The following is a 27,171-nucleotide window of genomic DNA, read 5'->3' on the forward strand; positions in this document are numbered from 1 at the left end:
AATTGGAGTTTACACGACCTACTGGAACACTCATTGTCTTTCTGTTTCCACCAATAGTTTTAAGTGGTCTATGATACTAAAATTATAATGCATTCTTCCTAAAATTAAAAAGAATCATTTTTGTAGCATCTGGCATTGTTTATTCAGAAGTGCTTTTAAGGCGTTGCTTCATTTCTTTTGCATTACTAATTTTTTAGAAAATGAAATTCTGCTTTAATTTTTTCTATTATGATTTGGGATTTTTCTTTTTGCTTTTAATTTTCATTGCTGGGTATTTTATTTTAGGCACTGGCATTGTGTGGACTTGAGAGAATGTCTTGAGGTGACCCTGGTTACCAGTGTTAGGTGTGTCTTTTTATGCTCCTAATGCACAATATAACTTAGAGTTTTCTCTATTTTTCTCTCTCATCCATGGAAGTGAGATTATAGCATATACATTTTTCTGCTACAGGTTTTACCACTCAAGGCCGTGAGTATCTTTCTATGTCATTATATACAGGTGTAACTCATCTTTGTGGTTGTATTTTTTGACCACTTTCACCCTCATGTCCGTGTCTCTGGCAACCACCAATCTGTCCTCTGGATCTATGAGCTGTTTCGTTTTGTTTTTTTAATTTGGCATATAAATGAGATCATACAGTATTTTGAATTATTTCACTTAGCATAATGCCCTCAAGGTCCATCCATGTTGCTGCAAATCACAGGATTTTATTCTTTTTTTATGGCCAAATAAAATGTCATTATATACATAAATCGCATTTTCTTTATCTGTTCATCCATTGATAAGCGCTTAAGTTGTTTCTGTGTCTTGGCTATTGTAAATAATGCTTCAAGGAACGTGGGGGTGCGTCTCTCTTTTTGAGTTAGTGGTTTGTTTTCTTTAGATAAATAAGTACCCAGAAGTGGAGTTACTGGGTTGGTTATATGGCAGTTCTACTTTTAATTTTTTGAAGAACCTCCCTATAATCTTCCATAGGGGCTGCACCAATTTACATTCCCACCACCAGCGCACAAGGGTTCCCTTTTCTCCACATCTTTGCCAATACATTTCCTGTCTTTTGATAATAGACCTTATAATAGGTATGAGGTGACATCTCATTGTGGTTTTGATTTGCATTTTCCTGATGATTAGTGATGTTGAGCACCTCTTCGTGTACTTGCTAGCCACCTGCATGTCTTCTTTGGAAGATCCAGATCTTCTGCTCATTTTTAAATTTGATTGTTTTTTTGCTATTCAGTTGCTTGAGTTTTTTATATATTTGGATATTAACCCCCTATCAGATGTACCATTTGCAAAACTTTTTTAGTAGGTAGTCTTTTCATGGTATTTTGTCTCCATGGCTGTGCAGAAGTTTTTTAGTTTTATGTGTGGCATTTGTTTATTTTTGCTGTTTTGCTTTTGGTGTCAAATCCAAAAAAATCATTGCCAAGACTGATGTCAAGAAGTGTGCCATGTATGCTTTCTTCTCAGAGTTTTATGATTCCAGATCGTATGTTCAAGTCTTTAATATATCTTGAATTAGTTCTTGTGTGTGATGTATGGTAGTGGTCCTGGTGTATATTTTCACATGTGGTTGTCAGGTTTTTCCAACACTATTGAAGATACTGAATATTTTTGGCATTTCTTTTTGTCATAAAATATGTGTGGCTTTATTTCTAGGCTTTCTGTCCTGTTCCAATAATCTATGTGTCTGTTTCTATGCCAATACCATACTGTTTTGACTACTATAACTTTGTAATATAGTTTAAAATCCAGGAGCATGATGTCTTCAGCCTTGCTCTTCTTTCTCAAGATTGCTTTTGTTATTGGTGGTCTTTTATGGTTCCATAAAAATTTTAGAATTTTTATTCTATTTTTTCATGAAAGATTCCATTGGAATTTTGATAGGAATTTTGAGTCTGTAGATTGATTTGGTTAGTATGGACATTTTAACAGTATTAATTCTTCCAATCCATGAACACAAAATATCTTGCCATTTATTTGTGTCTTCATCAATTTCATTCATCAATTTATTATACTTTTTAGTGTACAGGTCTTTAATTTCCTTGGTATTTTATTCTTTTGATGCAATTGCACATGATATCATTTTTAAAATTTCTCTTCCTGACAGTTATTAGTGTAGAGAAATGCAACAGATTTCTGCATGTTGATTTTGTATCCTGCAACTTTACTGAATTGATTAGTAACAAATAGTTTTTGGGAGAGTAGATGTAGGGTTTAGATTCTATATCTAATATGTCATCTGCAAATACTAACAATGGTTTTCTATCTTGCATCCCTGGAATAAATCGCACTTGATCATGGTGTGTGATCCTTTTAATGTATTGCTGAATTCAGTTTCCTAATATTTTGTTGAAAAATTGTGCATTTGTGTTCATCAGGGGCATTGACTAATAATTTTCTTTTTTATTTTATTTTACAATTACAGCGGTATTCAATATTAGTTTCAGGTGTATAGCATAGTGGTTAGACATTTATATAATTCACCATGTGAATTCCTGGTAAGTCTAGTACCCACATAACACCATGTATAGTTAATATTTTCTTGTGGCATCTTTGTCTGATTTGAGTAACAGGGTAATGCTGGTCTTGTAAAATGAACTTGGAAGTGTTCCCTCTTCTATTTTGGGGAAGAATTTAAAAAGAATTGGTATTAATTCCTCTTTAAATATTTAGTAGAATTCACCTGTGAAGTCATCTGGTCCTAAGCTTTTGTTGGTTAGGAGGTTTTTTTAATTGATTCAATCTCCTTACTAGTAATTGGTTTGTTCAGATATTCTATTCCTTCATGATTCAGTCCTAGTAGGTAGTATGTTTCCAGAAATGTATACATTTTTTCTAGGTTGTTCAATTTGTTGGCATATGACTGTTCAGAGTAGTCTCTTATGATCCTTTGTGTTTCTGTGGTATCAGCTGTAATGTCCCCTCTTTCATTCCTGATCCTATTTGAGTACCCCTCCCCCACACCCCTCTGGTGAATCTGGCTAAAGGTCTGTCAATTTTGTTTAACTTTTCAAAAAACCAGCTTTTAGTTTTATTGATCTTTTCTATTGTCTTGTTAGTCTTTTTATATGTCTCACTCGAACATATACCACGAGTATCTTTCTGCATCAAGAGATATCAATATAACTCATTCTTTTATAGGACTTAGAACTTATTCAATCATTCCCCTGTCAGGTTATATATGACTCTTTTCCTATTGGTAATAGTTTCAATAAACACTGTATGTGTATGTGTGTGCATTACCAACTGGTTATTGCTGGTAGAAAGAAAAACTGTTGCCTTGCCTTATAGATGAATGTAGCTACCTTATCAAATCCACTTCGTAGTTCTACTGGGTTGGCCAAAAAGCCTGTTATGTTTTTTCCATAAAATAAAAGACATGTTTTTCATTTTCATCAGTAACTTCATTGATGTGGATATTTTGAGTATGTCAGCTCTCTCCCACCATTGGCTGTAGTGGGTAGAGGCCAGGGGTGCAGCTAAACATCTTCCAATGCATAAGGCAGCCCCACAGCAAAGAATTATCTGGCTAAAATGTCCATAGTACCAAGCAACATTGCAAATCGCTTTTGACATGTTTGATTGGTCACCACACCTTCTCCAAATACTGCACAAATCTTTATTTTTTTTTTTTGCATTTCAGTTGCATTTTTACCTTTCTTGAAATAATAAAGCATAATATGCCAAAAATATCACATATATTTTTCCATCTTCAATATTAAAATGGCCACACAAAAATTCACCAATTTTGGTAAGTTTTTTTTAATGCATGATGATGTAAGAGCTGTCACAATTCAATCTAACAAAATTGTTCTGAATAACGTTAAAGACAGCTAAGCACTACTAGAGCCATTGAACAGAAAAAAGTAAATGTACTTTTTGGCCAACCCAATATTATTGTTTACTTGAATTTTGAGCATTTGGAGGTATGCAAATAAAATAAAACAAGGTCATCTCTATTTTGTAAGCCTCTATCACTTATTTCAATTTTATGACATTTAAAAAATTTACTTAAGAACCTCTTCTGTTATACCTAACCCCTAGTTTATTTTTAAAATATTCAACCCTCAAAATTTAAGAGATCCACTCAAATATTCCTATAGTTAAATAATAATTTCACTCCCTGTTGCCAAGGATTTAAAGGTAATTTGTTTTTCAAGGCTTCTGGTTTTCCTCTTTCATTCTTTATTAGGCAAATTTTAGCTAGTGCTATGAAAATTTCCTACTGCAGAAATTTTAGTCCTCCAGGAAATTGTGTCTCTCATGTTTCCATAGTTCTGAAAATTGTTCATCATTAATTTCACTTGTTATAAAATAATAGGCATAATTTTGCTTTTTAGAAATTTTGTTTTAGAATTATTTTGTGAATCTTTCAGTTGTTTTTGAAGTTATCATCCAAATACGATTTTGGAGAGATTACTTTTAGATAAAATGGAACAGTATTATTCAAAAGTTCTAAAGTATCAAGACAGGGAAGAAAAACTCCATTACTCTGAATGGCAGAAGAACTGAGATGTTCTAATGAACACAGTTGCCATATAAATCATACTGTATAAATGTAACTGCCCCTGGAAGAAGTAGAATACATAAAATCCTCTTTCTGGTATGAGTGATTCCTGAGTTACTATATTTGTGTTTCCAATTATATGGGGAGGGTTAAAATTTTTTTTATTGCATTGTGGTCAGAAAATTTGGTCTGTGTAATGGTTTGTTGAGACTTACTTTGTGGACACACATTTTGTAAGTATTCCACGTGCAGTTGAAAAGAATGAGAATACTCTAGCTTTGAGGTGTAGCTGGCTAATTGTAGTGTCCACATCTTTTCGATCCTTATGAACTTTTTTGTTCATGTGTTCTTAAAAGAAACACGTTAAAAATCCACCACTGTGATGGCAGATTTGTCAAGTTCTTGTAATTCTGATGGTCATTTTTAATTTTTGTGTATCAATATTTGATGCACAAAAGTGCATTTGGATTTGAAATGTCTTATTTTCCCGGTCACTTATAGTTACCCCTGCTTTCTTTCAATTAGCAATCATCTAGTATATATAATTATTTCCACTGCTTTTCTTCCAACCTTTCTGTGTCTTTGTATATTATTAAGACTGTCTCTTGTAAATAGCATGTAACAAGATTTTGTTTTGTTATCTAGTCTGACAATCTTTGTCTTTTAAATGGATCAAGTCAATTTACACTGACTGGGTTTATCACTATAACTTGGATTCCCTTCTACCAACTTATTTATAATCCTTTATCCCCCTTACATCCCTGCCTTCTTTGGACTAGTTTCTATTCCTTCTCATTTAATTTTCTCCCCATGACTAGTATGGAGGTAACGCACACTATTTTATTATTTAGGTGGCAACCTCAGAAAATTTATCATGTGTATTTAATATAATAGAATCTTAAGTTAATTAGTATCTTTATAACATACTAAATAATGCAAGGACCTGAGCACACTAACTTTAATGTCACTCTGACTTAAGTGCTATAATTGCTATAATTTTCTAGGGCTCTATCTTTTTTAAATTAACATATTAGACATTATTGTGATTATTTTATATTCATTCAATTATTGCTTCAATCTACCCACCATGGTAATCTTTGCTGATCATTTTTTGTTACATTTCAGATCTTTCTTTTCGGTTCATCTTCCCTCTTCCTGGAGCACATCCTGTCGAAATTCCTTTTAGTGAAGCTCTCTTGGTAGTCAAGCTTCTCAGTTTATTTAAAATGCCTTCATTTTCTCTGCATTTTTAAGATTTTTTTTTTTCTGGGTATAAACCTATAAGTTGACAATTGTTCCCTACAGTTTGAAGATTTCTTTTAAATGTTTTTTGGCTTTTGTTCCTGATGAAAGACAGCTTTCAGTATGTTGTTCTTTCACAGGTAATCTATCGTTTCTCTCTGCTTTTAATCGTGTATGTGACTTCAGTGTTTTTAGGTTTCATTAATTTTCATTATGAAGTATGTAGGTATAGATTTCTTGTTATTTATCTTGTTTGGGATTCCCTGAGCTCCCTGAATCTGAAAATTCCTATCTTTCCTCAATTCTAAAAAATTCTCAGTTATGTCTTTAAATATTGCCAATACTCTATCATCATTCTCCTTTGCTAGAATTCCAATAAACCTTAATGTTGTGTCTTCCTAAAAAATAAAAATCTGTTTTTTAATTGTTTTTCTATTTTCCACACTATTGTTTCTCTATATTGCATTCTGGGTAATTTCTTCAGTGTCATTTTCTAATTTACCCAACTCCTTCCTCAGCTGTGTATCCATTGAGGTTTCTAATTTCATAATTACATTTTTTTTCAGCTCCAGAAGTTCTGTGTGTTTCTCTTTCAGATCTACCTGTCCAATTTTGATAGTTACTTGTTCTTTTACCATCCTTTCAATGGCATTTTTAAACTTTTATTTTGACATAGGAAACATATTTTGTATTCCGTAACTAATCAGTTGCTAATAACTATAACAATTGTGATGGACCTACAGTTTACTGTTTCTGTTGACACGTGCTCGTGGTAGCTTGCTTCTGGTTGGTGATTTCTGATTTTAAGCTCATTTTCTCTGGGCTCATATTCTCTGGGATTTTATCTCTGGGAGTTCTTTGTGACCTTGTTTTAAAATTCATTCTTCTAACAGGACATATTTTTGCTTCTGCCTTGGAGAACACTAAAACTTGGCCACATTTTAACTACATTTTAGCTTGGGGCTTTTAAGTACAAATAATTAATGTGAATCCTAGTCCTAAATCTATGTGAGTACAGAGATTTGGTAAGTAATTATCAAGTTCAGACTTCTTTTTCTTTTTCCACTCATATCCAAGTTTGAGATAGACATTTATCTTTATTGCCTCTCTCTTGTGGCCCCGGATTTTTTTTTCTTTTAAATTTTATTTATTTCTTTTTAGAGGGAGGGGAAGGGAAGGATGAAGAGAGGGACAGAAACATCAATGTGTGGTTGCCTCTTGCATGCCCCCTACTGGGGACCTGGCCCACAATCCAGACATGTTCCCTGACCGGGAATCGAACCAGCAACCCTTTGGTTCGCAGGCCAGCGCTCAATCCGCTGAGCCACACCAGCCAGGGCCAGATTTTCCAGTTTGCCCTCTGAAAGCTTTGCTCTTCAGAGAGCCTGACTTTATGCATGGGTCTCTTTTCCAGCCCCCCTTCCTGCTCAGACTCGATACATGCTTTGTCTGTTGACACTGTACGTGTGATCCATTAAACTCAGGCTCTACGCCATTAGGAATTAACACTTATCTCACTGGATTTACACTTTATTGTTTTTGGCATTAGAAGAATTTCCTTCCCTTCCACACCAATTTAGTCATGTGACACAAAAATATTTTTTAAAGACTTATCCAAATTTTTAAAGTGTGCAGTACCAAGAGAATTTGTCTGAACATCTAGTTAGCTGTATATAATATTGAACAGAAAATTAACTTTCCTGTCTTATTATATTAACTAGTACGTTGTCCAAAACATTTATCACGGTGGTGATAGTCGTCATCTCTGACTTGTTCCTAATACCATTTCTTTGGTATTTCACTATTTCATATGTTCACTGTTAGCTTTTGTTAATGCTCTTTATCATTTTTAGGTAGTTTCCTTTTCTTCCTATTTTACTTGGGATAGTTGTTGAAAGGTATCATGTAGTATTTGACACCTATGAGATTCATTCAGTTTTGCTACTGAAATGTACATACGTACGCTACCGCTTTTTGTAAGTTTGGTAAAATACAAACCTGGAAAAAATTCAAGCTGTGAAAATGAAGTCCCCTCTTCCCATTGCAGTCCCCAGTTCCCTGGTCCCACTCCACACAGTTCACTGTGACCACTAACCAGAGACACGTATTCTCTACACACTCAAGCATTAGACGTGTCCTTTAATACACTCACAGTGACGTACTGTACTCACAGCTCTGCACCGTGCTTTTTTTTTTTTACTTAGTAAGACATTTTAGACACCTTCTCTACAACTCATAAACAGAATAGTAAGACTTTCATCCAGCTTTCGAGTTTTTCAGCAACCAGAAAATACCTCCTCCAGTTTAAGAGTAGCAGTGTACATTGTCTTCAACTCCTAGAATCAGTGACTGTTACAGCAGGGAGACTGTAGAGCAGTGCTGTCCAAAAGAATTTACTGTTTTTGTAGAGATGGAAATGTTCATTTCCGCACTCTCCAATAAGGTAGCCACTAGACACTTTTGGCTATTGAGCTCTTGAAATGTAGCTGGTGTCACTAAGTCAATGCATTTTTAATTTTAATTATTTTTAATAGCTACATGTGAGTGAGTACTGTACTGGATGGCTCAGCTGTAAGGTTGTACAGGCAATCTCTCGGTTTTACAGACGCGTGATCTTTGCTGCAGAGAGATGTTTTAGTGGTAGAACCAAGACTGGAAATCGGCTTCTGTCTTTCTTTGCATTCCTCTTTCAGTTTTAGCATAGCTGCTACTTCCGCCTAAGTACTTCCGGGCGTAAGAAAACAACTCTCGAAATCAATATGATCAAAACCCTTTAAGGTGCTGCATATCCTAGGATTCACGGAGTCACCCCCATTGACATCCACCACTTAGAGTCATCAGCCTGCTGTGCTTTAGCTGCTCATTCCCTACGTCACTGGTTCTCTTAATTAAAACACTTCTCCAGTCTGCACTGCCGCTCCTTTAGTTTGACACAGTAATTATCTCACAGGAAGATACTTTGCTGGAGTTTCCTCCATTGCTCCTAAGCACCCCTCCAGTAGTTATCGTCTCAAAGCCCCATTGCTGATCTTGTCACTTTGCTCACGAGCCATCGGTAGTTTCCAATGCCCACTGAATCCCGTCTAAAATTTTTAGCTCAAGGTACTCTCTGATGTGAGCTCATCTTCCTTTTGTAAATAAAACCTTCAAACTATTTTAAAATGAAGTTTCCAGAGAAGCTAAAATGGCAGTTCAGACAGTTCCCGCATATCCTGAATCCAGTGTTACCTAATTGCTAACATCTTGTATTAATATGGTGCATTTGTCACAGCTAAGGAACTGAACTGGTACATGACTATTATCTAAACTCCATCCTTTATTTGGGTTTTCCTAGTTTTTCCCTAATGTCATTTCCCTGCTCACACCAAGTCATCATTGTCCCCTTAGTCTCCTGTTCTGTGATAGTCTTTCACACTCTGTTTTTCAGGGCCTGGGCAGTTTTAAGCAGTACTGAGTTTTTTCCTATGTTTTTCTCATGGCTCGACTGGTGGTGTGGGTTTTGGGGACGAAGACCACAGAGTTGAGTGCCCTTTTCATTGCATCATGCCAAGGGTGCATGCTACCAACACGACTCATCACTGATGATACTAATCCAGTCTCTGTACTGTTAAGCCTCCCCCCATTCCGTACCTTAATCACTGGAAGCCAGTCACTAAACGCAGTCCATTCAAGGGAGTTAACCTCTACCTCCCCGAAGGGGTTGTAACTACACAAATTATTTGGAAGAGTTATCCCTTCACCCTCACTTATTTATTCAGCATTTATTTATATCAGTATGGACTTAAGAGTATTTTAGACTTTGAATTTATAATCCAACACTGTTCTTAATTGGTGGCTCAGATTATTCCATCTTTAGCCAATGGGAGCTCTTTCAGGTTGATTCCAAACATTTCCAACACGCTGGCCCACAGGCAGTTTCTTTTCCTCAGCTCCCCTTGGTGGCGCTGCCAGAGGCTGCAGGCTCGTCGTCTATACGCCCTGTTCTGGTCCCAGTGTCCTGCCCTTCTCCAGAGGCCCTGGTCTCTACCACTGGAGGACGGCATCAGAAACCGAGATCTGGGTGCTGGGTGCCATCGTCTTTGTCAGCCACACATCCCACTCAGCCAAGCCTGATGATCGCCTACCCACTCTCTCCTCATCTCTACAGCACTCTCCCTTCACTCACACTGAAGTCAACAGGGGCTTCGAAGAAACAGGGGCCGACTAGAATGTTCTTCTCTTGCCTCATCTGGTTGAAGTTCTGCTCCTTCCACAAGGCCCCGTTCAAGATGCCTCGTCCTTCACGATGCCTTTCCCAAACTCCTGCTTCGTGTGGCGAGCGCACCACAGCCCTTCGTGCTACCATGTTGTGAGTGACTGAAGGCTGCTCCGCGGCACGCTTACATTCATACCCCTGAATTCAGCATATGGCAAATCACATGGCTGCTGCTTAATGAATGTCAGTCGATTAGATGTACCCTGGAGGGTTTATTAGGGAGAAAGACACACACACACACCCAAAACAAAACAAAAAACAAAACAAAACAAAACAAAACACCCCTCCTGTAGAACCTTTAGGCCCCAGGGACCCTTTGGTCTCATGCCTGAGGAAGACACCCTGTTTCCGCCATGCTATTGGGACAACCAGAAGGAAGAGCCTTATGCCTTTCATCCCTCAAAGCAAGCCTTTTCTGTTCCCAGTACATGCACAGGTTTAAAGATAAGAATCCATCGAATAAAACGTATCATAAGGAAACTCACATGGCTGCCCTAAGCCAGGAAACCTCAGTAAGAAATAGGCAGCAGCTTATGTTCTGATAAAGTCATTATTTGCTGTAGACATTTTCCTAGAATCCTTCATCTCGTGTCTCTCACTCAGTACATCTATCATCTAGGTGTTGGGGAAGCAAATGTGACAAGGTGACCAGGGAGGGACGCAACTGCATCACGGAGAGCTGGGAAATTCTGTGACTTTCCTGTTGGTGCCATGCGTGAGAGTATACACAGAGGGAACTGAGTATGATGCCTCCATTAGCACCCTGAGAAGTGGCTAATTCTGGGATAAGAGATGAGGTGAGTTTTTGTCATAGGGTAAGAATTTCCTCTCCCATCTGGGGGAGGGGCAGGAAACTTTTGTTCTGCGCTGTGGGAAGGGCTGGAGCTGCTGCGGGGAGAGGATGGGGGTGGGCATCAGAAAGAGGCAGGCCAGGTGGCCAGCATCTGGTTTTTCCCTGGCAGCATCACGAGTCATGCAGAGTAACAGCCAGGGTCAGGGGAAGCCACTCCTAAAGCAGAAGTTACACCCCCTGGTCCTGCTGGATGAGGTGACTGCCCCTTGCCAGAGGTCCCAGGCCCACCTGCCTCTGCAGACAGCTCCCAGCACACTGATGATTCTCATCTCTGGCCCTGAAGCTCTCTCTTTCTCTGGCAGGGGTACAATCTGGTGGTAGTCCTTACCCGCAGGGGAAGGGAAGCCATAGGGTAAATGCCCCTACCTCCCTGTCCTGGGAAGGGTGATTTTGAGGTGTGTTGTCCCCTGCAGAACTGAGCCCTGGCTGCAAACGAAGCTGCCATCTTTATTAAAGCACCATTAACTGGTATTTCTCTCTTCAACTCTTACATTTCCCACTTGATTGCTTGTACTAAGATCATCTCCATATAAACTTCTCCATCCAAGTCCTTGTCTCAGTATCTGCTGTCAGAAAAACCTGAAGTCAGCTCTGTTGCTAGGGAAAGAAGGAAGACTCAGAGAACAGAGGCAGCAGGAGGCACCCGGGTTAGGCACCTTGGGGAGAGGCTGTGCCAGGAGGACCTCTCAGACATGCCCAGGGGCTCTGAAAAGGGCGGGCAGACCAGACACTGATGCCGAGCAAGTAACACCTTGCCACACAAAGGAGAACCAGGGAGGATACTGCCCAGACAGTGTTCAGTCAGAGAACAGCCCGCTGGTGCTTTTCAGCCCAGTTCACCTGTCACCCAGGGATGCTCAACTACTCAGGCTTTCACCTACACACAGTCTTTTGCCAAGAGATCCCTGACTCAGCATATTGCTCATCTCTAGGTTCTGAGCCCTTGCTCCATGATGTCATCAACATGGCTTCCTGGATTCCAGACCCACATCCTGCTCCCTAGATGTGACTTGGCATATCTTCAGGGATGGAAGTTCTGGCGGGCGCCAAATCTGACCTCACCATTAACCCAGCTAACACCATTTGCTTGCCTGGGTGAATCCCTGAGACCCCACCACCCTCCCCGCCCCCAAATTCTCGTGTGGAGCCCAAACTTCTTCCCGTGTCTCCTCCACACAGTGGCCTGCCTTGGCTCATGCTGCAGACTTGTCCTAAATGCCCCGGAAGATCCACAAGCCCCCAATAAGCTGCTGTTGGCCTCAGGATGCCCTGTTCCTCCGTGCCCAGCGCAAACAGTGATCAGTCTCAACCTGCATTGCAACTCCTATCAGATGGCCTGAAAGCAGGCATATGAGGGGGATCCCCTAAAAAAACCCAGAATTTATTTATAAAAAATTGTATTTATTTTTACATGTTTAAACTTCATTACTCTCCACTTCATGCAATACACCTATCAGTTTTTTCTACTGCTCAACACAGTTTTTGAACTTCTCGATTTTGATGCCTTTTAGTACTTCTGATGTTTTTTGTTTCATATCTTCCATATCAGCAAACTATTTCCCTTTGAGGACTATTTTCATCAGGGGAAACAAAGTCACTCAGGGTGAGGTCAAGTGAATACAGAGGGTGGGGCACGGGGTCATGCTGTTTTTGGTTAAAAACTCAGCTGAACACTCAGTGCAGTGTGGGTGGGCGTGCTCATAAATCACCCATCATGAAATGGGCAAACACATTGAGTCTTCAAAAATAATTCACTGAAGCTGAACGCAGCCTCTCACAACACCACCAGATGGTACACTGATACAGATGGGTACCTAGAACACTCACCTTGTGGGGAAGCCTGTACTACATTGGGAACTGTCTTCTTTCTAGAAGAAAATTCTGTTTCTTTGTGGGGGGTTCCTCCTTGTAATGGTGGCCAGTATTGGCTTGGGACATAGTTTCAATTAAGTGGCCACAAACCCAGCACAAGTGGCAGATGGCCTCATCTTATGTGGTAATGCCCACCAAAGGGTCCCCAGCCTGGCACAAGTGGCAGCCAGCCTTGATTTGCAGCATAGCCTCTCCCAAGTGCCTGCAAGGCCAGCATAAGCAGCACCTGTCCTTGGCCTACACTGGAGCCCCTCCCAAGAGGCTTCAGAACCCAAGCACCAGGTGGCTGGCTTCAAAATGCATTATAGCACACCCAACCAGCTCCACAAATGACACACTCGAAGGGCTTATCAGGTTAGCACAAGAGCCCTGCTAAAGTGACTCCTGCTTTGTGGGGTCAGCCTCCCACACATCACTTCATCCACTGCAGTCATCGCTAGTACACACAGCCAGCAATCCTGGGGATCAATCACACCTACTGAGGTGACAACAGCAATCAAGGCTCAAATACAACAGGAAAGCACACAAGGGATAGCCTTAAGGGACCTGGATCAGGTGACCAGAAAGACTGTACCACTGGGCCCCACAGGACGCATACTACATAAGGCCACTCTGCCAAAGATAGGAGACGTACCTATCTACCTGATACATAAAACAAATGCAGGAGTGAGCCAAAAGGAGGAGACAAAAAGTATGTCCCAAATAAAAGAACGGGACGAAACCACAGAAAACAAAGTAAATTAGATGGAGACAAGCAGTTTACCAGATACAGAGTCCAAAGCATTGGTTATAAGGATGCTCATTGAACCTAGGGGAAAAATTGGTGAATTCAGTAAGAACTTCAAAAAGGAGATAGTAAACATGACAGTAAACATAAAAAGCACTCAGAAATGAAGAAGATATTAGGTGGAATCAACAGCATGTTAGGTGAAGCTGAGGATCAAATCAGCAATTTGTAAGAAAAGGTAGGGAAAACATCCAATTGGCACAACCAAAAGAAAAAAGAATTAAAAAAAAATGAGGATAGCTTAAGGACCTCTGGGACAACATCACAGGGCTACCAGAAGGAGAAGAGAGGAAGCCAAGGACTGAAAACCTATTTGAAGAAATAATGACTAAAAACTTCCCTAACCTGGTGAAGAAAATTACATACAAATCCAGGAAGCACAGAGTCCCGAACAAGATGAACCTAAAGAGGTCCACCCCAAGACACAACATAATTGAATTTTCAAAGGTTAATGACAAAGATTGCATCTTAAAAGCAGCAAGAGAAAAGCAGTTAGTTACCCACAAGGGAGCTCCCATGAGACTGTCAGCTGCTGCTTTCTCAACAGAAACTTTGCAGGGCCTAAAGGGAATGGCACAGACTATGCAAGGGGGTTAAAGGAAAATACCTACAACCAAGATCAGTACTCAGCAAGGCTATCATTTAGAATCAAGGCAAGACAAAGAGTTTCTCAGACAAGAAAAAGCTAAAAGAGTTCATCATCACTAAACAAAGGGACTTCTATAAGAAGATCAAAAATATGAATTTGAATATATGAGAAAATATTTTGACAAACACTTAGCAAAACAGTGGATAAACCATCTAGAAAGCTAGTGCAAAGGTTAAAAGACGAAAGTAGAAAGACCATGTGTAATTACAATAAACTAGAGGATGCACACAGCACGCACCCCCCAGAAATACAAAAGAATGACAACACCAAGTGTGGAGGGGTGAATAAAAATTGTAGTGATTTTAGAATGTTTTCAAATGAAAGCAACCATCAGCTTGAAGCAGACTGCTGTAAACATTGTGTGGTATAAGAGGAGCACATGGTAACCACAAACTAAAAATTTACAAGAGACATACTAGACATAAAGAGGAAAAAATCTAAACCCAACCCTATAGAAAGTCATCAACACACAGGATAGCAAAAGAATAAGAAAGGAACAGAGAACTACAAGAAATAATCAGGAAATAGTAAAAAGGCGATAACTACATACCTATCAATAATTACTTGAAATGTAAATGGGCTGAATACTCCGATCAAAAGGGATAGGGTGGCTGAACAGACAGAAAAATAAGACCTGTACATAAGCTGCCTACAAGAGACCCACTTTATATGGAAAGCAAACACAGCCCGAAAGTAAAGGGATGCAAAAATATATTTCATGCAAATAGAAATGAAAAATTTAAATGAGATAAAATGGATTTTAAAACAAAAGTTATAACAATAGACAAGAAAAAAAGGGCATTTCATAATGAGAAAGGGATCAATCCAATAAGAAGATAGAACTCTTAAACATTTATGTCCCCAACGCAGGAGCACCTAAATCTATAAAGCAAATGTTGACAGATATACAGGGAGGGATCCACAGTAGTACAGTCATAGTGGGGACATTAATGGATAGATAATCCATAAAGAAAACCAACAAACAGTGGACTGAAATGACACATTAGACCAGATGCATTTAATCGGTATTTTTAGAACACTTCAACCAAACTCTTTTCAAGTGCATATGGGAGATTTCCCAGGATGGACTACGTGTTAGGCCACAAAATAAGTCTCAATAAATTTAATAAGTTTAAAATCATATCAAGCATCCTCTCCTATCACAATAGTATGAAACTAGAAATCAATTATAAAAAGAAAATTGAAAAATGCAAACATGTGGAGCATAAATAACATGGTACTAAATAAACACTAGGTTAACCATGAAGTCAAGGGGAAAAATATCAAAAGATGCCTTGAGACAAATTAAACCGAAGATTCAACAACCCCAAATCTATGGGACTCACAGAAAGCAGTTCTAAGAAGGAAATTCACAGCAATATAGACCTAACTCAAGAAACAAAAAAACCCTCAAACAATCTAACGTTATACCAACAGGCACTAGAAAAAGAACAGACAAAGCCCAAAGTGAGTAGAAGCAAAGAAATAATAAAGATCAGAGCAGAAATAAACAAAATAGTCTACAGAAACAATAGAAACGGTCAATCAAACCAGGAGGTGGTTCATTGAAAAGATAAGCAACATTGGTGAACCTTTAGCTAGACTCATGGAGAAAAAGGAGAGAGGACCCAAATAAATAAGACCAGAAATAAAAGATGAGAAGCAGCAACTGACACCACAGAAACACAAAGAATTATAAGAAAATAGTAAAGAACAATTATGTGCCAACAGATTGGACAGCCTGGACAAAAATGATAAATCCTAGAAATAAACAAGCTTCCAAAATTGAATCAGAAAGAAACAATCTGAACAGACTGATAACTACTAACAAAATTCAGTCACTAATCAAAAAACTCCCAACAAACAAGACTTGGATCAGAGGGCTTCACAGGTGAGTTTTATCAAACACGCAAAGAAAAATGAATACCTATTCTTCTCACACTACTCCAAAAAACTGAAGAGGAGGAAAGTCTCCCAAACTCATTTGACAAGGCCAGCATCACCCTGATGCCAAAACCAGACAAAGACATTACAAAAAAAAAGAGAATCAGAGGCCAATATCCCTTATGAACATAGATGCAAAAATCCTTAACAAAGTATTAGCAAACGGAATTCTGCAATACAATAAAAAGATCATATGCCTGATCTTTCTAAATCCCACATACCCGAGTGGGATTTCTTCCCAGGATGTATGGTTGGGTCAATATCTGCAAATCAACTATCATGATACACCCCATAAACAAAAATGAAGGATACAAATCACATGGTCATATCAACAGATGCAGAAAAAGCATGTGGCAAAATCCAACATCCATTCGTGATACAAACTGTCAGCAAACTGGGGATAAATGGAACCTACTTTGACATAATAAAGGCTACATTTGACAAACCCACAGTTATCATACTCAACAATGAAAACTTGAAAGCTTTTTCTTTAAGATCAGGAACAAGGCAGAGATGTCCATTTTCACCACTTTTATTCAACATGATATTCAAAGTCCTATTCACAGCAATCAGACAAGAAAAAATAAAAGGCATCCAAATCGGACAGGAAGAAGTAAAACTGTCATTATTTGCAGATAATGTGATAATATATATAAGGAATCCTAAAGATCCCACCAAAAAACTGTTAGAACTGATAAACTCAGTAAAGTACCAGGATACGAAATAAATATTCAGAAATTGGTTTCATTTCTATACACCAATAACCAACTATAAGAAAGAAAAATTAATAAAACCATGCTATTTATAACTGCATTCAAAAGAATAAAATACCTAAGAATAAATTTAACCAAGGAGGTAAAAGACCTGTGCTCTGAAAATTTTAAGACACTAAAGACAGAAACTGAAGAAGGTAAAATAAGTGGAAGCACATACCGTGCTCATGGAGAGGAGAATTAACATCATTAAAATGTCTATACTACACCAAGCAACCTGCAGATTTAATGCAATTCCTATTAAAATACCAATGGCATTTTTCACAGAACTAGAATATTTCAAAAATTGATTAAAAAACCACAAAAGACTCTAAATAATGAAAACCATCTTCAGAAAGAAAAACTGAGTTGGAGGTATCACACTGTGTGATATGAAACGATACTACAAGGTTATAGTAATCCTGGTGCTGGTATAAAAACAGACACATAGATCAATGGAAACTAGAGACCCCAGAAATAAGCCCACACCTATATGATCGATTAAACTATGACAAAAGGGGAAAGAATATACAATAGAACAAAGACAGTCTCTTCAATAAATGGTGTTGGGAAAACTGAACAGATACATGGAAAATAATGAAACTAGGTCACTTTGTACACCATATACAAGAATAAACTCAAAGTGGATTAAAGACTTAAATGTAAGGCCCAAAACCATAAAACTCCCAGAAGAAAACATGGGCAGTAAACTCTGTGACATTGCTCTTAGCAAAATATTTTATGGGCTAAGTCTCTGGCAAGGGAAACAAAAGAAAAAAGAAAAAACAGATGGGACTAAATGAAACTAAAAAGTTTCTGCATAGAGAAAGAAACCTTTAACAAAACAGGAAGACTACGTACTGAATGGGAGAAGATATTTGCAGTGATACATCACATAAGGACTTAGTATCCAAACTATATAAGGAACTCATACAAATTAACGCTAAAAAGCCCCAGCAAAGGATACAATTTAAAAATGGGCAGAGGACCTGAATAGACAGTTCTCCAAGGACGACACACTGATGGCTCGGAGACATGTGAAGAGATGCTCAACATCAGTGATCCAGGGAAATGCAAGTTAAAACCACAACGAACTATCACCCCACACCCATTAGAATAGTTATTGACAAATCAACAAACACGTTGTAAGGATGTGGAGAAAAGGGAACCCTTGTGCCCTGTTAATGGGATTGTAAATTGGTGCAGCCACCGTGGAAAACACTGTGCACTATGGAGGTTCTTCAAAAATTAAAAACAGAATTACCATATGTCCCAGCACTTCCATTCCTGGGTATTTATCCAAACAATTCCAAAACACTAATTTGAAAAGAGATATCACCCCTATGTTCCACGAAGCATTATTTACATTAGTCAAGATATGGAAAGCAACCTAAGTGTCCATTCATAGACGACGGGGGAAAGAAGAGGCAGTACATATTTCCAATGGAATATTATCAGCCATAAAAAGAATGAAATCTTACCATTTGTGACAACATGGATAGACTTAGAGGTATTAAGGAAAGTGAAATAAGTTAGAGAAAGACAAATAGCATATGATTTCACTTCTATGTGGAATCTAAAAAAAGTTAACAAAACAGAAGCAGACTCAGAACAAATTAGTAACCGTCTGATGGGCGGAGGTTTGTGGGATTCAGTCAAAAAGGTAAAAGGGATTAAGAAGTACAAATCAGTAGTTACAAAACAGTGAACAGAAATATAAATACAGCATAGGGAACATAGTCAATAATATGGTAATAACTCTATATGGTGTCAGGTGGGTACCAGATTTCAAATGGTATGATCGCTTCATACACTGAACACCTGAAACTAATAATATTGTATGACAACTATACTTGGAAAAAAATCACCACTCACTAACATGCTCAGATATTGATTTCTAAATACCACTTCTAAAAAAAGGAAGGAAGGAAGGAAGGAAGGAAGGAAGGAAGGAAGGAAGGGAGGGAGGGAGGGAGGGAGGGAGGGAGGGAGGGAGGGAGGGAGGGAGGGAGGGAGGGAGGGAGGGAGGGAGGAAGGAAGGAAGGAAGGAAGGTAGGAAGGAAGGAAGGAAGGAAGGTAGGAAGGAAGGAAGGAAGGAAAAGGAAAAAAAAAAGAAAAAGAAAGAAATCAATCAGGGCTCCTTGGAGAAGTGGTTGCTTCCAGGGCTGGAGGAAGTCAAACACAAGCTGAGCCTGGTGTATCTTATGATGCCAGGAAGTAAAAAAGTGCTGAGAGAAAAAAAAAAAAAAATGAGGCAACATGTCAAAAGTGCACTGGAGCCAGCCTGAAAGAGCTCCCAAGGTTCAAAGCTGGACGTGTATCAGCAAAAAATGGATAATGATAGTATTGGATTATAATGTAATGTATAAAAAAGTATCCATGTGTCCATACTGATATAAATTAGCAAATGGGGAATAGGAGACAATGTCTCCTTACAGAAGAATCCCAACTAACACACGTGGAAGGAATGAGGAAAACAGAACATCTCCACTAGACCCCCACAGCAATAACTGAGGCAGGCCTGCTTCCCCAGTTAAAATCAGTGAAAGGTATTTGCAAGTCTTAACCTATCTCCCCCCAAATAAATTAATTCTAACTTTACAGTGAAGAAGTCTGGCGGACACCACTTTATCAAGTGATGAAGTTTAACATCACCAATAATCAGAGGTTAGCACCCTGTCTTCCCTGATGTGCTACCACGAGAGGGTCCCATCACCTGGGTGGTATTCTTCCCGCAATGCGCAGCGTCAATAATTATTTTTTCTAGTCCACACCCCTAAAGTGGAAGAGAACCCTGTGTGCAGGTGTGTGGCGGGCAGTTACGCACCAAAGTCTAGAACTTAGGGAAGAGATTTGGACAAGAGAAAAAAATGGACAAGAGTGAGGGGAAGTCCAAATTCATTCAAGTTGAATTTGTCTTTCCGACACTAGGATCACCCCCAAATTCTCCTTTCCCTCCCCCATGGCCTTACGTTTTCACACGAGTAACGCACCCACACAGGGATACGCACCTTCATGGAGGTGGCACACACAGAGACTGAACACCACACACCACCCCCAACCTGGAGAGGGGTCGCAGAGGTGCACGCACACACGTTCCCATAGGTTAGAGATATACACACCCACCCAGACACAGGTAAATACACCTACAGAGGTCACAAACGCACAATTTTCTGGAGAGGGTGAGGCACGTTTTCCAGTGTATGGTAAAGTCTTCTCATCTACTGAGCTGATGTCCCTTGACTGCGGGGGGCCAGCAGCCCCAGCTGGTCACTGAGACTCCCTCTGCAATTCATTCATATTGAACTGATTCCCAGGGGACATGCAAAGGCTCCAGGGGTCTGTTACTCCACACTGTACACATTCATATTCCGTTCCCGGTGACCCTCTGGGAACCGAGAACAACTCCTTCGAACGAGGAGTGAGCAGTCCATCCCCTGCTGTGAAAAACCCACTGCAGCAGGCGGCTCTCCTCTTACCAAACAGCTTCTGCAGGACTTGTCCGTCATACAAATCCTCAGCCAGGTCTTTCACGATGATTCTTTCCCCAACCAGCACATCATTAATCCAGTCAATTAATACCTAGGGAGAGAGGGAGAAAATAAAAGAAGAGTCATAAAGTATTTTCTCATAGACCGGCTTTTTAATCCTGGACAAATACAATCTAAATGCACTTCAGATTTTGAAAGCAGGAGAGCTATCCACATGGCCCAGTTTGTGGACAAGTAGTTACAAGTGTGAGCCCCAATGGCCCTGTTAATCTTCAGGTGCCTGCTCTTCTTGTGATGGTGACACGAGTGTCCCTGATAATATCTTCTGCCCCCTCCCATTCCTTACCCTAAGTCTTTGGATGGGGCTTTGTGCTGAGCAGAGTACAGGCTTTGGAGTTGAAACCCGGCTTTATCCACCACCTGTATGGCCCTCCATGTGTACCTCCTTCCCTCCCTCCCCCCATTTCCTCTCTGCCTCCATTTACCCACCCAGCATTTATTAATACCTCCTGTATGTCACGCTGTGCTGGATCCTGGGGATACAATAAAAAATAAAAATAAAAGAAACAGTCGAACTGAAAGAAACTCAGCATTAGTGAAGGAGACAGAGAAGTATCATAAGTGACTGCGATGACAGAACCAAATCCAGAGACCAGAGCAACAAGCAGAGGGGCTGAGGTGATGGTGGGGTTTGTAGAAGGCTCCCTGGGGGATGCACCCCCACTTTGCCCCTGCTCTGAAGGGTAGGTAGGGCATCTGGTTGCAAGGGATGGCATGAGCGAAGGCTTGGCAGTGGGGAGAGCTGGAAGCAAACACGGTGGGTATGGGGGGCACCATGAATGGGCCTGGTGTCCCTGTGTTGCCAGTAAGGGGATGTCTGAGGTTGAGGAGGCAGCTGGAGCATGGAGACCGCAAATGCCACCCTCAGGGGTGTGGGCGTCAGTTGGGAAACTGCACGCAGGTTTTGAGCAGGAAAATGATATATTCAGATTTGTATTCTGAATGAATCATTCTGGGATCCAGTGCCCATTTGTCCTAAGTGAAGCTTGGAGGAGTTGAAGAAGAAAAACACAAGATGGGGAGTGAGAAGGGGGTATGAAATGAACATTTTTCAAGGGGTGACCACATGCCAACCCCAGCACCAGCTGTATTATGCACAGTATTTCATTTAACCCCATTTATGTCCATTTGAATTCCATCACCTCACTCAGCTGTGACCATAAACAAACCACTTGGCTTTCCTGAGACTGCTTCCTCATCTGTAAAATGGGCTGATACTAATTCCTACTTCACAGGGAACCTCGGAGGGCCCTTAACAAAAGCAGTGAAAGGAGTGTGTAGATTATAAGATTCTGGCAGATGTGAGCTTATTTGCACTAACTTCTCTGATCCCTGTTATCTACATAATTCATTGGGCATTTGCCATGTGCCACTTTTGTTAAATTTTAGATGTCCACTTACTGGACCATGAGCTGCCTGGAGGCAGGGGCTGACGTGACTTCATTCTCTTGGCTGTGGCTCATGTGGTGCCTGCACAGGGTGGTTGGCCTAGAGACACCTGTTGAGTCTGGGACGCACCTGAGGCCCCTAATTTCTTCTTACCTTCATTAGTTCTTGAAGTTTGGGGTCACTGCGTGAGTTTGGATCCACCATTGTTCGCACTTCATTCTCCTCTTTAAAAAGAAAAGGAAGTCAGTGGGGGCGGTTCCGCTGGCAGGCATCAGGCTACCCCAGAGAACAAGAGACCCAGTTACCCAGCATCGTGTCCTCGGGGTCCAGCTCAAAGGGGATCGGACTGAGGGGCAGGTTGATGGCGTTCATGCCCTCCTCCTGAAGCTCTGACACTGTAAGGAGAAGAAAGCACAGGTCACGTCACAGCCCGCTGACGACAGGGGAGTGGATCTCTGATGGGTTTGATACTGATATTGAGAAACAAGACCACTAAGGTGCTTATTACAGCTGTTGCTCAGCCTGCAATCAATTCCCCACTTAACCTTGCTAAAAAAGCTGAACTGTCCCTTTTATGGAACCTCTTCCAATGGACACCTCATTCCCTTTCCTCGGGAAATAGGGAGGCCTCTGACTCCTCTCAGAAACGATCTCAGAATAAATGAAAGTGAAGTGGCATCTTAGTCTCTGCCTCCTGCCACCCCTCCTTTAAAGGGCTTGCTGTTGGGACCCTGGGCACCTGGGTGAAGGAGGTCACCACATGAAGGCAACCTTTATGTGGTAAGCCACCTCCCTCCTTGGCTCAACCTCTGTGTGACTTTTCTCTTGATTTGGCTTCCCTGAGTATTTTTCTGATTGTCCTACTTCCCCCCTTCCTCCCAGGAGAACGCCCCAGTCCAGCCTCGTTCCAGAGCTCTGGGCCTGTCCCTCCAGCTCAAACGATCAGACCCTGGGAGCCGCCTCTCTTCAACACAGTGACTGAAATCCTCTCACCTCTACTCAAGTCCACTCTGGACAGTTACTTTTTCCCAATTAAGCACAAACACACACACACACACACACAGCATTTTCTTTGAAAGTGTTGGTCAGCAAAAGGTTCTTAACTAACATGGCAGCTGCAATCAACCTTCATAGAAGCAATGTCCCATCTTTCCGTTTTATTTCACTTTTTATTGACTCTGGCCTCACTGATTGCCAGTGTGTGCTTGCAAGAACTCTTCAGCACAAGGCAGCTGCTTACAATGCTCACAAAGATTTCTTTCATATGAGCAAACTCACTGATGGCTGCAGTTGGATGGAGAATGCGATTGCCTAACAAAGAGTGAAACAAACTCTACCCCAAAGAGACACAACTTGCATTATAAAGCTGGTATTTAGTCCCCTGGCTGTGGACCCTTGACATTCATATGGGATACCAGCCAGTCACCGTCTTGAATCTCCACATTCACAGATACCCTCTACTCTATATAATTCTCCCCCATAAAACATAATGGAAAACATAAACGATACCTTCAAGACTTACACGATTCTGTAGGTATAGGATTGTATTTGCTTTCCAGAGAAGAACAATTGTTTCCTTAGACTTCTATAATTTCTTCTAATAGTCCTCCTCAGACTGGCAGTTTGCTTCTTTTCCAGGCTGCTTCTCACAAAGCAGCAAGATTTCCATACTTAACAAGCACTGCTGTGCAAGCAGTGGGCAGAGGAGACAAAGTCACGCATAAATGTGGGTGAGAGGCCGGGCTTCCTGGACAGGGAAGAAACTAGATCCTGGCCAGGACCTTCTCTACCCACATTCTCCTCCAGGTCTATGCTGTCCAATATGGTAAGCATATTGGGCCACATGTGGCTTTTTCAATTTAAATGAATTAAAAATGTAGTTTCTTAGTTGCACCTACCACATTTCAAGTGCTCAATGGCCCACACGTGGCTAGTGACTACCATACTGGATAGCCACAGGTGCAGATTTCCATCATCACAGGAACGGATGGCATTGTCCTAGGTCATCCCATACATCTAACCGCTAAGGCCCTCATTTAAATCTCCAGCTTAGACTTGACCCTGAGCTGCAGGCTCACTTGCTGTCTTCTCATGTCTATTAGCAGAGGTGTCAGATTTACACATTCGCAACAGAACTCTGATTTTCAACACGCTCACTCCCAGAACATCGACACAAGACTGCTCTTCCCCTATTTTTAGCCTCCTCAGTAAGTGGCCCCACCATGTATACAATGGTTTAAGCCAAAATCCAAAGAGTCATCTGTAACCTTTTTCCCCCTCACCTTTTGCCTCTAATAGATTGGCAAGTTCTGCAGGCTCCGCCTCCAAACCAGGACCCAATTCCAACAGCTGCTCACCCTCACCACCACCATCATCCAATGGTTCCGGCCATTGTTACCTTTCACCTGGACAACCAGAACCACCTTCTAACTGGTCCGCTTTCTGATGCTTATTCCCCACCCCTCAGCTACTGCCAATAACACAGTTAGAATGATACATAAGGATGTAAATAGGATCAGACATCCTCCTTCTCTAAGACTTCCTGTGGCTTCCAGCTACACTCAAAATAAACCCCAACTCCTAAGACCTAAGAGACCCTCTAATTAGCCCCCAGCCTCCCTCCTGTTTCATTTTCTTCAAGCACTCCTTATGATCCGAAATCATGATTATTTACAGTCTGTTCTCCATCTTCCACTCCCCACCCCCTCACCACCAAATGTAAGCTGTGGGAACACTGGCTCCTTTTCCCTTTTATTCACTATTAGATGCCCAAAGAGGAGCCAAACTTCCTAGATTCAAATCCAGGATCACTTTCTAGGCTATGTGACCTCGGGCAAGTTCATCAGCCTCTTATACCTCAAGTTTGCGTATGTGCCAACTGGAAATGATAATAATATTGTCAAGCTCCTAGGGCTTGTTGAGAAGATTCAAATTAGTTAATGTATGTAACACATTTGGATGAGTCCCTGGTACCTGGTAACATCTATGTAAATATACACTATTGTTATTAGTTAAAATAATACCTCATACACAATAAGCACTCGAGAACTACTTGCCGAATAAATGTATAATCAGAACTGTTATGGGGATACATGGTAATGGAAGAAATACAATAACAAATAAACTACTAAAAACCCGTTCAGACCCCCCTTCAATTGCATAGGTTATGAGTTGAAGTACAATCTGCCAAAACAGTACAGAGTGCACAGGAGGGTCCCAGCCTGTCCTCAGGGAAAGGGAAAGTCGCCCTTTGGCCTGACCCTGAGTGTGTGCGTGTGTGTGTGTGCGCACACGCGCACGCACACGCACACAAACATGCACACATGGCTGGGGCAGCGTTTTCAGCTCACATGTTGGTAGGAGAGAAAAGCCGCGTGTCCCACGACTAGTACAGCCAGAGCCAATTTGTGAATATAGAGATATTTCCACCTCTCAAGAGTGGCTGGAAACAGAATATTTGCGGCCAGGACTCCTAAAGGTTGGTCAGAAGGGGATCTCTTTGACATGGAGATCATTGTTAAAAAATGTTTTCAGATAAAAAACCCCCAGTCAGAAACACTCCCCTCTGCCCTGCCTCTTTAATTCACTCACAGAGACAAAACAAACCCAAGAAGAAAGGCTGAGATATGTTTGCAATTGAAAATGTTTTTTTCAGGAAATGATTTGGTACAGGAACATCATTCCCATCCCATTAACTGCTGACTCGGAGCCAACTGTTTGTAAAAGTGAATATGCAAACTGCCCGGTTCAGGCCTGGCCCCCGCCCCATGGGGCCGCATTAGCGGCCACTTTCCCAAAACAGCCTGCCTGCTTGGGAGGTTTCATTTCTATTAAACCAAAGCAAGGCCCAGCAGAAGCCCCTTGCCAGTCCTGCCCTCTGAAAGAGAAAGGGCTGCAATTGAATTTTCTCGGCATAGAATATGAATGTGATGTTTATCCCCTGAGCCTCCTCTAACAATCTAAAACTAGGTCTGAATGTGCAGCCCTCGGTGTCTCGCAGCGCCATTAGTCATAACTTAATAAACAGATTAAATGCCCGGCTGAAGGTCGGCTTGGGAAAGCAGGGTGATTGCCTCAACTCCTGAAGCGCTCACCATGCGAACGGGGGCACTGGCTTTTCTGGGAAATGAAGCTTGACCCTGCGTCCAGCTGCACAGCGGAAAAAGTACATGGTTGGGCTCCGGAGTTTGAAAGACCTGGATTTGAATCCTACTTCTGTTTATCAGCTCTGGGACCTTATGGAAGTGACTTAACCTCCCTGAAGTGCGGTATAAATTAATTCTCTGTGAAAAAGGGTGTAGCTGACACTGCTGATTTCTTCCCCAACATTTATTCTATTCTCTTTCCCTGCTGAAAGGACCCTCATTTTATTGCAGCAGAAACTCCTCCCTCCAATGCCTCTAGGTGAGAACCTAACTGGTTTATACTAATAAAGACAATCTGATTTCCCTTAGCAGTGACTGGCTCAAGCATTGTCATATGATCCAATTCTGGTAAATGAGCTATGAGACCAAGTTTCTAGAAGCTTCTTGAAGTTTTTACCTCCACTTTAAAGAGAGGCCGAAGGAAGAGAAGCTATCCTTCTCCTTCTAACCACTATTGCATCAGGATGTTATGCCTGGATCTGCTGCAGCCATTTTGCTGCCTTGAGGTAAGTCAGCCCAAAGAAAAAGCTTGTAAGTTAAAGTTGGCAGAGAAGAAAGATAGAAAGAAGGGGGTTTTTGTTGACACAGTTAAGCCACCATCCCTGAAGCCACCCTAGCTTTATGTCTTGTTATAAGAGATATATTCAATAATAAGTTCCTTTATTGTTTAAGCTGGTTAAGTTGGTGTCTTCTGAGGCTTGGATCCTACATTCCCTAGTCAATAATATGAGACACTAGGATGGTAAAGTTGACGGATGAGTACAGTAGGTCTGCAGTGAATGATAACTTTCCTCTCCTTTTTTCCATGAAAAACAGAATAGGTGTAGGCATCTCTTCCACTCCAGAAGTATGTACAGGGACTCAAAGAACACCAGGCAGAAAACAAGTACAGAAAGAAGAATGGATGGAGGTTTCTGAGAGTATGAAAGGGCCCATTTATGCAAGTCCAGTGAGTTCGTTCATTCAGCCAATCACCAGCACCCTCCTCTAAAGCAGACCTGTGTCAACAAGGGGAATAAGGTGTGGGGATGTGCCTTGGGTCTCATCCTACTTGTCTCAGTCTACTCACAGGTGGCAGAGGCAGGCCCAGAACACAGCATGCAGAATACTGCATGGAGGGGTGAGAGATGTGTAACCTGAGGGCTGTGGGAGCTTGGGCAGAACGAGGCTGACTTTGGATGGGGAGGGCCAGGAAGGATCTCCAGAAAGGGGGACATCTGA

The 27,171-nt window shown here is 41.0% G+C and overlaps 1 protein-coding gene across 2 annotated transcripts in view; it reads right to left on the reverse strand.

Annotated features, from left to right (window-relative positions):
* Positions 1–27,171, reverse strand: part of PARVA (parvin alpha) — a 155,538-nt gene that overhangs the window by 34,533 nt on the left and 93,834 nt on the right. For both annotated transcript variants that reach the window (XM_024558837.4, XM_045194041.3), the window contains exons 2-4: positions 22,111–22,200; positions 21,959–22,029; positions 20,345–20,447 (exon numbers count right to left, since the gene is read on the reverse strand). In XM_024558837.4, the coding sequence (XP_024414605.1) occupies positions 20,345–20,447; positions 21,959–22,029; positions 22,111–22,200 (264 nt within the window). The remainder of the gene's footprint in view (positions 1–20,344; positions 20,448–21,958; positions 22,030–22,110; positions 22,201–27,171) is intronic.

This window comes from Desmodus rotundus, chromosome 5, assembly GCF_022682495.2.
Source record: "Desmodus rotundus isolate HL8 chromosome 5, HLdesRot8A.1, whole genome shotgun sequence".
Taxonomy (NCBI): Eukaryota; Metazoa; Chordata; class Mammalia; order Chiroptera; family Phyllostomidae; genus Desmodus; species Desmodus rotundus.